Source organism: Crotalus tigris, unplaced genomic scaffold, assembly GCF_016545835.1.
Source record: "Crotalus tigris isolate CLP2741 ecotype Arizona unplaced genomic scaffold, ASM1654583v1 scf7180000024472.5447098, whole genome shotgun sequence".
Classification (NCBI taxonomy): Eukaryota; Metazoa; Chordata; class Lepidosauria; order Squamata; family Viperidae; genus Crotalus; species Crotalus tigris.
The window spans coordinates 1696395-1710979 of NW_024100643.1; the positions used below are offsets into that span (position 1 = coordinate 1696395).

At 38.9% G+C, this 14585-nt stretch overlaps 1 protein-coding gene across 6 annotated transcripts in view; it reads right to left on the bottom strand.

Annotated features, from left to right (window-relative positions):
• The window catches only part of OSBPL7 (oxysterol binding protein like 7), a 113258-nt gene that overhangs the window by 63109 nt on the left and 35564 nt on the right, over positions 1-14585 (bottom strand). For all 6 annotated transcript variants that reach the window (XR_005555501.1, XM_039333302.1, XM_039333304.1 and 3 more), the window contains exons 13-20: positions 13733-13864; positions 11097-11190; positions 8055-8368; positions 7560-7697; positions 5274-5337; positions 3110-3188; positions 2849-2993; positions 2040-2184 (exon numbers count right to left, since the gene is read on the bottom strand). Coding sequence is in view for 5 of the 6 variants with exons in the window: in XM_039333302.1 (XP_039189236.1) it covers positions 2040-2184; positions 2849-2993; positions 3110-3188; positions 5274-5337; positions 7560-7697; positions 8055-8368; positions 11097-11190; positions 13733-13864 (1111 nt within the window). In the remaining variant the exon portion in view is untranslated. The remainder of the gene's footprint in view (positions 1-2039; positions 2185-2848; positions 2994-3109; positions 3189-5273; positions 5338-7559; positions 7698-8054; positions 8369-11096; positions 11191-13732; positions 13865-14585) is intronic.

Genomic DNA, 14585 nt, shown 5'->3' on the forward strand with positions numbered 1-14585 from the left:
GGCTCCACATTTTGAAAAGTTTGGAAAATATTAAGCTATCGACAGGGAGGGAAGAAAGAAATGACAGTGTTGCATCACAAGCTTCACCCCTTTTTTTCGTGCATTGTGATGTTGCACAAATGTACAGAGGAGGCAGCACTTGCTTCATAATATGCTTTTGTTGTTTTGATGACAGTACTAAATGTGAAGATCACTCTGCAGTGTTTGTGTACATACAGTGTATTAACTTAGCCTTATTTATTTAATAAATGCGTAGGCTGCCCGCTTTATATATATGTCTCGGGGCAGCACAATTAAAATAGAATAAAAACAGTGAAAAAACAACTACATATATTTTCTGTGCTTTCCCACTGCACTGTTCAAAAGCAATGATCTGAAAGCTGCAGTCTGGGAAGGCCTCAGGTTCTAATTCTGTAATGCCAGAACTTCTGAAAATTTATAGCATTTGATTGCCCACCTCAGCTGTTTTATTCTGTCAAATTAACAATCAGACATGCTAACATATTGGTCCCTAGCAACTATCATACCAACTTTTAAAAAGTAATTTCAATTATTTTTAATTAATTACTTCCAAGTACCTACCCATGAAATCTATTCTCAGTTGCTGGCACATGATATACTAATTATCTTAATGGAAAACCAGTTTCCTGGAAAAACTCAAAGTTGAAGATATGCTGTGCCCAAAACAAACGAGTTTAGTATGGGTGCATCCACACTTGACTATTTTTTGGTCTCAAACTACCAAGTAATTTAAAACATTAATATCTCCTGGCAAAGGTTTGTTATCAGTCCTTATGGATTTAAAGACTGGCTTTAATAACTTCCCAAAGGGAATTTCATGGCCTAAATTTAGTATTGTTTCCAGTGATACAAAGATTAAGAGAGATTTAATCTCTCTTCATCTAGAGTCTACTTTAGAATGTGATGTCAAAAAGAATATAATTTGACTAATCTCATGTTTGTCATAGAAGGGTCTTGCTCCAAATCTGTTTAATTTGTATTTAAATGATTTGCTGGAGATTTCTTCCTCCAATTTTCAATTATCCCTAACTGTGGACATTGACATCTCAATAATAGCTATATGTAGCTGATGCCACCTTTTTTTATTACACTGAGGGATGCAGTAAAACCCCACACAGGATATATTATATGCTGTGCAAAAGGGGAAAGGATCAAAAACTGATAACATGAGAATATCAAATGATACAACATCTGTATTTATCTAAGACGTTATGCAGAAAGGTGGACAGTAAATAACATTTTAAAATTGCCTTTATTTCTCTAACTGATATTTTTAAACTGACTCCCTCAAGCTAGTGCACAGAATATGAATTAGAAAGAAGGGGGGGGGGGGTTCTCACCCTAAGAATATGCTAAGCAGTACATTAGGGAAAATAAAATCGTAACAGCTCTGATAGATGCCCATCCCCCTTTAGAATTAAGGAGAAACTTCCTGACAGTGAGAACAATTAACCAGTGGAACAACCTGCCTCCAGAAGTGGTGAATGCTCCAACACTGGAAGTTTTTAAGAAGAGACTGGACAGCCATTTGTCTGAAAGGGTGTAGGGTTTCCTGTGTGAGCAGGGGGTTGGACTAGATGATCTCCAAGATCTCTTTCAACTTTTTTATTATTATTATTTCCCCACAAAGGAATTTCACACACTTCCAAACAATTGCAAAGATAAGCACATACAAATACACAAATGCGTATACTAGGTTTTGAGGTTACTTAAAAGATATATATTATACATCTGATTGTATTAGATTTAATTCATATTTAATTTTGTCATTTTGTTAATTTGGTTTACAAGACCACTAACACATTAAATATCAGCTTCCTGGATCTTAAATTGTACAGATGAGCTGAAATTGCACATATCTCACAAACTGTCACCTACGGGGATTCTGGGAACTGTTGATGAAACCAATCTGGAGCTTGCTAAGTTGGGTGAAAACTGGTCTATAAATAAACAAACAGTTTCATATAAGCAACTGATACTTCCCCACTGTTCAGCAATCCTTAGAATTGATTTCTTACTGGACTTCCAGAGGCACTTTCCAATAGGAGGCACACCACGATACAACCCTTCATGCCACTTCCCGAAAAGTCGATGGATAACCTTGCCATTATGGCTGTGAATGGCACCCTGCACCTCATTGACCCCAGAGCCCCAATAGCGTGCCTGCCAAAAAGAGAAGAGGTTAAGATAGGTAGACTTCCTATTCAGTTTTCCGTTCACCTCGTAGAAAGCCAAGGAGATGTCTGAGAAGAGATAATGAAGATGAAAGGAAAGGGACAAACCTGAGGCTCAAAAGGAGAGAAATCAAATACAAAAAGGAAAAGGATGAAGCCTGATGACTCCCAAAAAGAAATGGGAGATGAGATGAGTATGGAATGGAAGAGTTACCGTATTGATTAGGAACATCAGTCAAGAAATTAAAGGAGAAGGAAGCAAATTCCACAAACCAGGACAACAAAGCACAGGAAGATGTATCAAGGCAGAAGTGGTATTTAAAATTTTACATCAGAGAGAACAGACCAAAGCTCAGTGGCAGTGCAACTGCTTTGTATCTAAGAGGGATCCAAGTTTAATTCACAGCGTTTCCAGATGGAAATCCTTTCTCAGATCAACCTGAGGTTCCAGGGAACTACTTCTTGTAAGGCTGAAAACAATACTCAGCCAGATGAAACAACAACTATAGCTTGATATTCAGTAGCCTCAGAGTTGACATTCCTCAATTTAAAAACAGGATGAAGTACCGGAAAGAGGAGTTAAGCAGAGATTTAAAAAAAAAAAAACAGGACATGGCAGGAGTCAGGAAGATCAGATCCATATTAGAACTCACTTTGCAGAAAGCAAGCTTGCAGTGGTATCTGCTGTCTCTTGTGTTTCGAATCAACACCTCACCATAATGCTCAATCCAACGCTGGCCACTCAGGATATTGTGAATGCAAGAAGTCACCTTGTTCCATTCATAGTGATCCCCAAACCTTTTGAAGGGAGAATAAAAAGGATAAAAGAGTGTCAGAAGTGAGGGTATGGGAGGGGGGAATTGATGAGAGAAGGATCATCAAGAAGGATGGAACAAACAGGCTTTGTGACTCACCTGGGAAGCTGGACATTCACTGTACCAACTGGAATTATCTCCAGGGATTTGCCCCAGAACTTATTTTTCCATTTCATGTCTAAACAAAACAAAATTCAAGGAAAAAGAAATGAAGTGTGAAGTCACAATAACTATTACTTTAGGATTTGAATCAAGTTAAATTGGGGTTTGTAGATTATTGCAATTGGGCCTACAACTGAGGTTCATTAAATACGTTGGGACTAATAAAAATTCCCCATCAATTGTGGTTCCAACAAATCAGTTCTATACTGCAGTGTGACTAATGTGACACTATTCTGATTTTTAAGCTACAAATCCCATCATATCTAATTAATTATGGAAATACCTGCTTGGGTTATTCTAGGTGGATGTTATTTCTTTAAAAATGTAAAATTAATCTCCTGGACTTCCAGGCCACCAGAAGATGGCCCATTCTAATCCAAAATCTGTTACGTCCTGAGGCCAGAGACAAGAGGTTTTTTTTTTTTTTTTTTGACAATTACTGGGTAAAACAATGCACTTTGCATGAAGCAGAAAACACTCATTTTTTAAATTCTTTCACATTCAATGAAGGCTTCTAAATGTGAAAAATCTATCATGAAAGGAACAGAAGATTCTAGAGAACTTCAGAATTCCCCATTTCTCATCCAAATCTTGTTGATCGAGAGCGATTTCAGGGATGTTCCTTTTTTTAAAAGTAAATCCACTGAACCAAAAACAGTGGCTTTGAGTGACTGCACTCGAAGAATACAGGTAGTCCACGAGTTACGAATGTAATGGGGCCTGCCCATTCCATTCGTAACTCGAGAATTTGTGGGAGTGAATCTCATAGCCTGAACAAGATCACACTCTGCTCGTTAACATGTGCCGCTCATTAAGTGAACATGAGGTATCTCAGGGTAGGGAAGGCAATGGGGGGCCCTAGTGATGGAACAGGCCCCCAAGGCCTCCCCAACCCACTAAGATACTGCATGCTTCCCCCTCCCTTCCTGCTGTGTAGGACTCACCTCAAAAACACCCAGTTTCTGCCTTTGAAGGAAAGGAGATTCAACAGAAGCTCCTGGGTGCCCATAATATCACTCCTCTTTTGCACAGAATGGGAGCCTGAAGTCTCGCAGTGTTTGTGGTGCCTATCTCCTGCTTCTTCCCCCAACTCCTTTCCACCACTGCTGGAACACTTTTCACTAGGATGGAGACCCAGGGAGACTAAAATGTACTCTTAGAAACGGAGCAAAACGCCCCGTTTCTCAAGCGTCACTGGCAGCCATGCAGAGCTTCCAGTCTCTGTCAAGTCTCCATCCAGGTAAAAAGAGTTTGAGTGCCTATAAAACATTTGGAAATGAAGCATTCACAGGCGCTGAAATACTTTTCATCGAATGGAGACCTGACAGACAACTGCAAGCTCCACATGGCTGCCAATGCGCACTTAGAAACAAAGCAGAAGCCTCTTTTTCTCAAGCGCCCCATTCCAGGCATACGGAGCTTCCAGTCTCTGTCAGGTCTCCGTTTGGATAAAAGTGTTTCAGCACCTATAGGGAACTTCAAAACCCAAGCCACTGACAGTGGCAGCCACTTGAGCAGCCATGATCCCCCATCCCCAGCGAGCCAGCCACCCCGCCTGACCTACTCCTTGCCTGGCCGGCTGGCTGGCACAAATCCTGACCGCTCCGTTTTGCAGAGAATTTGTGTTTGAACTCATGCAATATTATTGCACCCAGGAGCTTCCATTGTCATTGCAAAAAGTATTTCCAAGCCGGCTCTCCTCTCCCTCAAAGAGAAAGAAACCATGGCAGAGAGGAGACAGATCTTTGCAAGGTGAGTGTATCCGGAGTGGCAGGAAGTGAGGGGGAAGCAGTTGTGGGGAGGGGAATAGGTGAATGTTGCAGAGCCTCTGCAGTCGTTCGTAAGGGCAAACAAGTGCCGTAGTGCTACAATATTTGTGATTTTGGGACTTGCTTGTAAACACTAGGGGCCACTTATTGTGTAAATCTGAATGAGCATTAAAGGAATTACCTGTAGTAAATTTTGTACAGATCTAGTTCTAGGAAAGAACCTGACAAATAACATTGGTTGTTTTGATTAAAAGAGCAGTCAATACTGTTTTCAATAAAATAAATTCCATCTGTTTCCCCCATTTTCCAACAAGAATAGCTTTTTGCCTCACCTTGCCAGAAAATGAAATTTTCAGACTCTGCATGGCAGGTAGAGATAGGAGGATGATGGCTCACCTGCAGTTGGGGTGGGATAGACAAAAGAGCACCAAAAAAATTTAAATCACTGCAGCCATCTGTATCATCTTGACTGTTCATAAAGATGCTTCAAAATTATGGCTTTTATTTATAATTCTAAAATATTGAAATTCACACAGTATCATAAACATTCTCATAAAATAGGTTGCGTGGAAGGAAAACTCTTGCTTATTCTCAAAAGCATTTCCACGTTGCCCATGGATAGACATGAAAGACTAATTTGTTAGAAAGCAAATTGTTTCCTACTTCCTAATTAATATTTTTTTTCTTTCAAATAGGAACAAAAGTCTCATGGGAAAGAGGCGTGAGTCTGTTGGCATACTGGCATACATGCTTATACTGATTCTAACCTACATTCCAAGTTGGCAAAAAAAAATGGCAAGTAGATTTCATACAATTTTTTCCACTGCAGAAGCCTTCAGAAGTAATGGAATATAACTGCCATCATTCCCAGACAACATGAGGATTTGCCGATAATGGAAATATTTGTTACAAATGTTTCCTTTTATTGCATTTGTTCCCCATTTTTACTTGGGGATTCAAGATAGCATACATACCCCTCCCTCCCTTCATTCATTCAATTCATTCTATAATATCTTCATCAAAGATAACTAGAAAATGCAGAGCTCCATATCTATGGATCTATTTAAAGATCAGTTAAACTTAGGTGAAGGCTGCACCAGTGCTTTGGAAAACTGCCTAGAAAAAAAAATGTAACATTTTATTCTATATTCAGAATTAACCTCCCTCTACAAAGGTTAAAGGGAGGAAAAGAACTAAAACAAAGTAGAAGTAAAATAACAGATCTGACAATGTTAATGCTCTTTTAAAGACAGTAAATAAGATTTCAAAAATACCACAGCAAATGCAATCTGGAATAGAGGGCCATAAAGGTGAGACTTTGAAATATTCCAAAAATATCAATCCATTTGAAAACTACATCACCAAAGATAAAATATTAAGCATGGTATGTTACATACCTTCTACATAGTTAGAAATTTTAAAAAAGATGATCAGAGAAAGGCAGCAGTTTATTACCACTGAGATTAACTTTTCAGGATCACTATTAGGAAAGATAGCATGATCCAAATTATTATCTCTCATCTAAGTATTCCTCATAAGCTATAAGAAGGAGATGTGAATTTGGAAAACGGCAGATATCCAACAGATTGAAGATGAAGCTGTGGATACACTGGAACCATTCTGGGGATTCAAAACCTGATTCATTTTGGGTCATTTTCAATTTAATGGCATCTGTTATCTGAGTCAACACACAGGATAGAAATGATTAATGGTTTGTTAATTTTTTTCTGGCTCAGTTCAGGCTCTCAAAGACACTATAGGAGAAGAACTTAACAGGTGCACAATGTTCTCCACAGTCACTTTGCCCCCAGAAAGATACCAGAACTTGCAAATTGGTGACTCTTAGGCAAATGTTTCTCTTTGGAAAAAGGACCTTTCTTTCTTCCATGAATCAGTTGCCAAGCCATTCCTCCAGATAATGCCATGTTCCCTGCTATACTGACTCAGAGATTGGAAATAAAATGTCCTTCAGGTTCACCCACACTCAAGCATATTTCTCTCCCTATTAGTCTTGATTTTAAAAGCTGTAATCTATTTCTCATCCTACTTCACTCCAGAGAGGAAAACAATTATCTTATTAGCTGGGATGGATGAGAAAAAAAAAATCTCCGTGTCCATTTTACACAATACTGCATCTCCCATATGCTTGGGCTAATATGTCTAATATCTAAAATGGAGCCATAAAGGTAATGTCTCTGACCAATGCTGAAAGATAGCATAAAATAGCAGATCTTCCCATGCACTGAGAAATTTCCAAGTCTGGATGCCAAAAGTACTATTTCCTCCCTCCCACCACAAAACTATCCATGACTGCCAAAATCTCATCCTGAGAATTCAGCACAGAGAAGAATGCTAAATTATCAGATAATCATGCATGAGATTTCAACCATCTTTAATTTCAACAAATTATTTTACATTCATAAAGAAAGTCACAAGACCATATTGCCAGTTTTTTTGTAATGTTTAGCCAAATCTGCTTTCCTGAAATTTCTATCTGTTGGCTCTAATCCTTTTCCACAGATCATCAAAGGAAAACCTTGATCCATCTTCCACATGCAGCCTAAAAATCACTGGAAAACTTGAGATCCTGCCTGCAACAGCTGCTTATGGCCAATTACCTGTTCACTTAGGAAACGAAACCCCTTGTCAGGACGAACACACTCATATGTTTCTCCCAACACAGGGTTGAATGGCTTGCTGCCAGCACGGTAGTAGGTAGAGGCATAGGCAGATACAGCAAAGGCAGCTATACAGAGCTGTTAGAAGGAAGCAGAAAACATTAGGGATGCCCGCAAGAAGGGGGGAAAAAACCCCAGAATCAGCTATGAATGTACTTGGAGGTAAGGGGAGGGCCCTAGAAAGTTTATTTTCTGCAAGCTACATTACAGAGATTGAATTCCCAGAGAGACAGAACATTCTCAAGACACATTCTTCTAACAACTGCTGAAATAAGAAATATATATATTTCTTATAAGATATTTCCATGTATAGATAAATATATATTTAAAATTGTTCTTCCAAAGCCCAGACCTGCCCCCCTATGTGGCAAACTTAGGTGCAGTCCTAGGCCACCCATAGATGGTCCATCTCTGACATATGGAGAGGCATATTACCAATCTTTCACAAGGGTCCACACTGCAGCTGGCTGCATCCAGCAGGGCACTGTACTCCAATTCTTCACAAAGGCGTTGCAGCATGTTGAGTGGCTCATTCAACTGCACCGGCATGGAGACCTTGGAGAGATCTTTGCCAATGTTGTTACGAAGAATGTTCCAGAGGCTGATGTCATTGGCATGGTTGTGGGAAGCTGGCAGGCAGTTCCTCCGGGTTATCCCAGGTCCCGGTCCAGGAAGATAAAGAGGAAGAGGCATTGGCATACCTGAGCTCATCTCAGAAGAGTTCCCAATACATTGCATAGGGCCTGAGCCTAGTGGAGGGTAGAAAACAATCAATGATATGCTGGGGTCCCTGGATATCACCTTGGGCACCCTTAAGGTGCCATAGCCTACCTGATTTAAAGAAAAAGTTTTTTTAAATAATTTAAAAAAACCCCAATAATAAATGCATATTCAGTATCCTGTGGTGGTACAAACTGCCTCAACTTCACAAGTATTCCAGTGAGCCTTTTGATCATGTGAATGACATCTCTGATCATTATTTTCCCTTTAACTTTGATTTTTATCACATATTTTTTTTTTTAAAGAGGGAGGGATTGTAGTAATGTTAGGATTGAGATTGGCTATCAATTGTGTCTAAAGAAATAAATAATAAAAGAAATAACTAATATTCCTTTTGCAAGCAAAGCATAAGTTTTGAGAAACATGCATTTATAGCAAGGCTTGCTGCTCCCAAAAAGATTATTCTAGTATGGTAGTGAGCATCTTAGGGCATCCTCAATTCACTTTCTGGTAAATGGATATTTCAAATCTGACATGACCACCATGACAAACATTTTTTTCAGTTGGTTTACCTACTTTGGTAAATAGGCACATTCCTCAAATTCCATATTATATATTCCATACTACATATTCTTAATACAATGATAACAATTTGATCATCATATAATCATAAAGCATAAACTTCTTTTATTAACCTAATGGTTGTTTTCCCACATCACACTAACTTAAAGGTAATTAAATCACCTAACAGATTACTCCAACCACTAAAGTTTTAAGATTTGAAGTTTTAAATCTGGCTTTAAAACTAGAGGCCAAAATTTAGTTTTCTTGATCCAGAAACATCTGTCAAAAATCTTGACAACAAAAGCACATTCTGCCAGTTTATTTTGTTTCCAAATATTGCTATCAAGAAGCTCCTGAATTAAATCAAAGAATCATCCTTCTAACCTTATTCCTTGCAAAGGAAGCAAAGAAGAAACCACTTTTGCTCCATTGTTTATCAGAGCGCCTGGTATTCTGCCATTATGGAAGTGCCATTACTAACTAACAATGGGGTATCTCAAAGTTTGTTTTGGGCCCAGTGCTCTTCAATATCTTCATAAATTATCTAGATGAGGGGATAAAAATGTAATTCATCAAATTTGCAGACAACTCCAAACTGGGTGCAATTGCCAACATTTTGGAAGACAGACTCAAGATTCAGAAGGATCTTGACAGATGTGGACATTGGGCCCTAACTAACAAGATGCAGTTCAGTGGTGAGAAAAGCAAGATCCTATAGTTAGGCAGGAAAAATATAGGAATAGAATAGGCAGTCCTGGCTTAACAGTGATAAGTGTAAGAGGATCTTGGTGGACCATTTCTTAAATATGAGCCAGCAGTATGCTGCAGCTGCCAAAAAAGCCAATGCAGTCCTAGACTGCATCAACCGAGGGATAGCATCAAGATCACAAGAAGTGATAGCATCATTCTATACTGCACTTACGTAAGGCCCCTACTTACAACCAATTCTGGGCGCCACAATACCAAAAATACACTGAAACTCTAGAAAAAGTGCAGAGAACAGATACAAACATGATAAGGGGCCTTAACTGTTTAGGGAAGAGTTTAGGAATTACGTATGTCTAGCCTAACAAAGAGAAGGATTAGAGGTGACGTGATAGCTGTCTTCAGGTATTTGAGGGGCTGCCACAGGAAGGAGAGGGTCCACTTATTCTCCAAAGCACCTGAGAACAGGACAAGAAGCAATCAGTGGAAGCTTTTAAAAAAAGATCCAATCTGGAATGAAGGAGAAATTTCCTGACAATAATAAGAATTAATCAATGGAATAGGTTGCCTCTTGGAATTGTGGATGTTCCATTGTTGGAAGTCTTCATGAAAAAATTGGACAGCCATTTGTCCAGGATGCAACAAGTCCCCTGCCTTGGGCAGAGGGATTGGACTAGAAGACCTCCAAGGTCCCTTGCAGCCCTATGATTCTATGAACTTGTAGTTAGATATAGTGGATAAATGCATAGACTAAAAACTAGTAGACTATGAATTCTACTCCTGCCTAGGCATGAATTCACCTGGGTGGATCAGTCACTCTCTCTTAGAGCTAGGAAGAAGACAGTGGCAATTATTTCTGAAAACGTTGTCAAGAAAACTATACAGACTCATTCAGGCAATGTCCAGAAGTCAAGACTTATTCAAAGGTGCATGTACATATGCGCACATACGCATGGGCACGTGTATGTATACACACACACACACACACACACACACATTACCAACCTATATATAGAAATCAATTCTGTCATCTAAGAATCTGCTCAGTCAAGCCAAAATCATAACATAGCTTCATCACTATATCTAACAATAGTAAATTCTACACATCACTTCTTATGGAAGGAAGACCACGTAGAAGATATATGAAGACCTTTTCCAATCTACATTTCTAATTTACCTTCCAATGTTTGTTTTTAACCAATCTGTTCTTATTTTTGGAATCACAATTTCAACACTTCATGAGGGTGTCAGGTTACAGAAAGATCATTTTTACTCAATCTTCCATAATCTGACATTCATCTGACATGTTGGAATGACAACTCGAAAAACATCCAGCCAGCATGGCTAATGTACTGTTATTTCTGAAAGCTGAAATCCCATTATTACTGGAAAGCATGATAATTCCCCTTGCCCTATCTTTCAACCCAGCTCCCTACTGAGGTTTCTCCCCCTGTGGGCACACACCTGCCTATTCCCTGGATCAAGTACCTTTGTGATAACGGTCAGAGCTTCCTGGCATATCCACCATGTCCTCTGAGATACTGTTGGTGACTTCACTGACACAGGATTCATCATCCGTGGCCTGGAGGAGCAACAGGAGGTTACACAGACCACAGCAAGTAAGGAGCTACCAGGGAATAGCAAAAATGGAGAAAGGAAGGAAAGAAAGAAAGGAAGGAAAGAACGGAACTGCTATGTAGGAAAACTTAGGCAGGATCAGAAGGTGAGAGGACACTGAAGGATGGATCTCCTATGGATCCATTCTTTAATAAGTTTATGCTGAAGAAAATATTGCCTAGATGAGGCAGATACTATCCTACCTGTAGGCTCTAATCACAGTAGGAATCTCATAAACACAAGTTTTAAGCTCTAAAGAATGATTCATAGAGAACAAGTTACTTCTTTTCTCCATATAAAAAAGTGAAAGAGTAGGAGAACTCTTTAATTCGTAACCATAAAATACTCAATGTAAGTAAGATTGCTTCTGGTTGATACAAATTTAAATAGAGAATATATCTAATTTTCTCCAGGCATTTGGGTCAGGCAGTTAGATGAGCACTGCTGTTGATTTTTATCAAGTTTATATGGCCTCCTATCCCACAGAAAGTGACTCTGGACAGCCTACAACAATACAGTAAAAACAGTAAATAAGACAATCATTTGTTAAAACAATTATTTAATAATTATCAAAAATAATTAAAAATTATAAAAGCAAAGCTAAAACAGAAAAGAATAATGGATGAAGAGATATTAATAATAAGAGAAAACCTCATAAGTTATTGTTTATCTTTAGAACTGAGGATATTTTGTCAATATTTATGTCTTTTAATCCTTGAAAATCATCTAGACTAACTTGCAAGAGATGAGTGACTATAATAAAAATCATACAAATACATAAATAAATAAATGGGCAACCTGATACTTGAAGAGCTGTGAAGAGCAACTCAGTGTTTAAAGGTAAGGAAATATAAGGGAGAATAGGGGCCTTAGAAGTGCCAAAATAAAAAAAAAATAGATGACAGATGGATGATAGATTCAGTTCTCTCTCTGCTCAATCCAAAATGGGCATGTATTGTATTTCTATTTAAATTATGATAATTGGTATCAAATTTGGAGCTATAAACATGTTTTGAAACAGTTACAAATTATACAACCTTATGCTTCTTATATTCATTTTTTGTGAAAGCTGACTGTTTTGAGGACCTGGAGACTGGAAGGAAGGAAGGAAGGAAGGAAGGAAGGAAGGAAGGAAGGAAGGAAGGAAGGAAGGAAGGAAGGAAGGAAGGAAGGAAGGAAGGAAGGGAAAGGAAGGAAGGAAGGGAGCAATAATAACAACAACAAAAGAGTACCCAGAACCCCCAGCTCCATAATACAGGGACAGTAAATCAACCTTAGCAATTTTAAGATGTTTGGACCAACTCTTAGAATTCCCCAGCAGCATGGCTAGCTGGAGAATCCTGAGAGTTGATCCACACATCTTATAGTAGCCAAGGTTGAGAAACACTACAGTAAAGGTTGTGACATGGAGCTACCTGAGAGGAGGGAGAATACGGTCAAATTGAGAGGCCTCTGAAAGGGCAGAAAAGTGTCTTTAGGAGCAGCATGTCCCAGAGACATAGAAATAGGTCCTAACTTTATCCCAAGAATCTAGATTTATTTCCAAGTGGGAAAAGATGGTAATGGCAGGAAAGATCTAAGCTAAAAAGCAAAAAAAGTCTGGATTCTGCTAAGCTGGCATTTTCCAATCACAAAAGTAAGCCAGGAGAGGCAGGGGCTGAAAACAACCAGTAGGGTTTTGGGTATGTGGTGCTGATTGGAAAGTGGAGCGGGAAGGTCAGCTGCTAGGAGAAGGGGTGGGTGGTTTGGCTCTTGACTAATTGGCAAAAGGAAGAAAGAGAAATGGGAAAAAAATAGAAAGAAGTGATGATCACATTAATCTAAAAAAACAGAATACATTGTTATGTTATAAGGAACATGAAACCATCCCTTTGGCCTTAGATTAAAGCTAACCTGACCAATTGATCATTTCTAACGAATAATAAAACAACCAGATAAACTATAGCCGAGATGCACTGTATATGCAATAAACTGTACATACTCAATGGCTAAATGTAATTGCACATTTAGGCATAGCTAATAGCTATTTCTTAGCTGCCAGCAGATGGGGCAAATGATTAACTGAACACCTGTCTATGCTATTGCCCTGAGCTGACCCTAAGCTCTTGCAGCTGGGTATATTATAACAAATTCAGCAAGAATTGTGCAAATAATTGCACCTCAATTTTCAACTTTCAAAAATAGATACGTGCTTAAGATGACAACTCCCTTGAGATGACAACTCCTTCTGAAAACACAGCTATTCCTTTCCAACTGCAGGGTTCCTTCTACCAGCCAGATTTTCACCTGTTGCTGAGACCTCCCATAAAGATTGGGCATCATCTGCTCACTATGAATAACCTCATCAAGTTGATTTATATGCTGAATTTCCATAGATCTCTTCAGAAAAGCCCCAAACAGATGTGCCCCTCCCAACAAGGAAAAGAAACAGGCAAATTCTTGGCAAGATATCTCCTCCCCAAAAAGACTTCCTGAAATGCAAAATTTTCATAGCTATGGTCACTAACCTCATTCTCAGATGAGCTGGCTGATAGGAATACCTCACAGGCATCAAAGAACTCAGTGTGTGAATCCGAAAGAGAGACAATGCTGCAATTTGAGAGCTGTTGCTTCTGTCCCTTAACCAAGAGAGCATCTGGCTGAAAAAGGGAGTACAAAAATTCCTCATTTTTTGTTTTTATTACTGAATTTTCAATATTAATAATAAAGAGGTCAATCCAAATATTACTTTCAAATAGGGTTAGGGTTAGGGGGCAAGTGTAAGCTGAGATCTAATCTAAATCAGTGTTTGTCAACCTTGGCAACTTTAAGATGTGTGGACTTTAACACCAAGAATTCCCCAGTCAGCATATATAAAATGTGGAGACTCCAATTTCCACAATTCTCCAACCAGCTTGACTGACTAGAGAATTCTGGGAGTTGAAATCCACATATGTTAAAGTTGCTGATGTTGAGTAGCACTAATCTAATTCACCCTTCTTTGCTCTAGACTTTTTCAGATGGATTGGAACTGAAACACATTTTGTTTTTCACTTATTTTTAAAAATTGATACATTTTCTCCTCTATTTCTAGGAAAACAAAGTAAAGCTGCAAAACAATTAGGATCCATTTGATTCGGTGGAATTCAACTGATAGAAACTGGCCCATCAGGAAAGAAGAGGGAGAAGGAAGGCAGTGGAACTGAATGAAACCCTAAACCCTTTCTTGGGCTTTTTTTCCCCTTGGCTTTCCAGGGATGGCAACATCTCTGCCAAGTGGCCAAGTCTCAGAGGACAGAACTTGGGAGAGGAAGGGAGGTAGAAGCTGCTTTCAGATTATGATGATGCCAAAAGAAGCAACTATAATGAAAGTATTGCAGC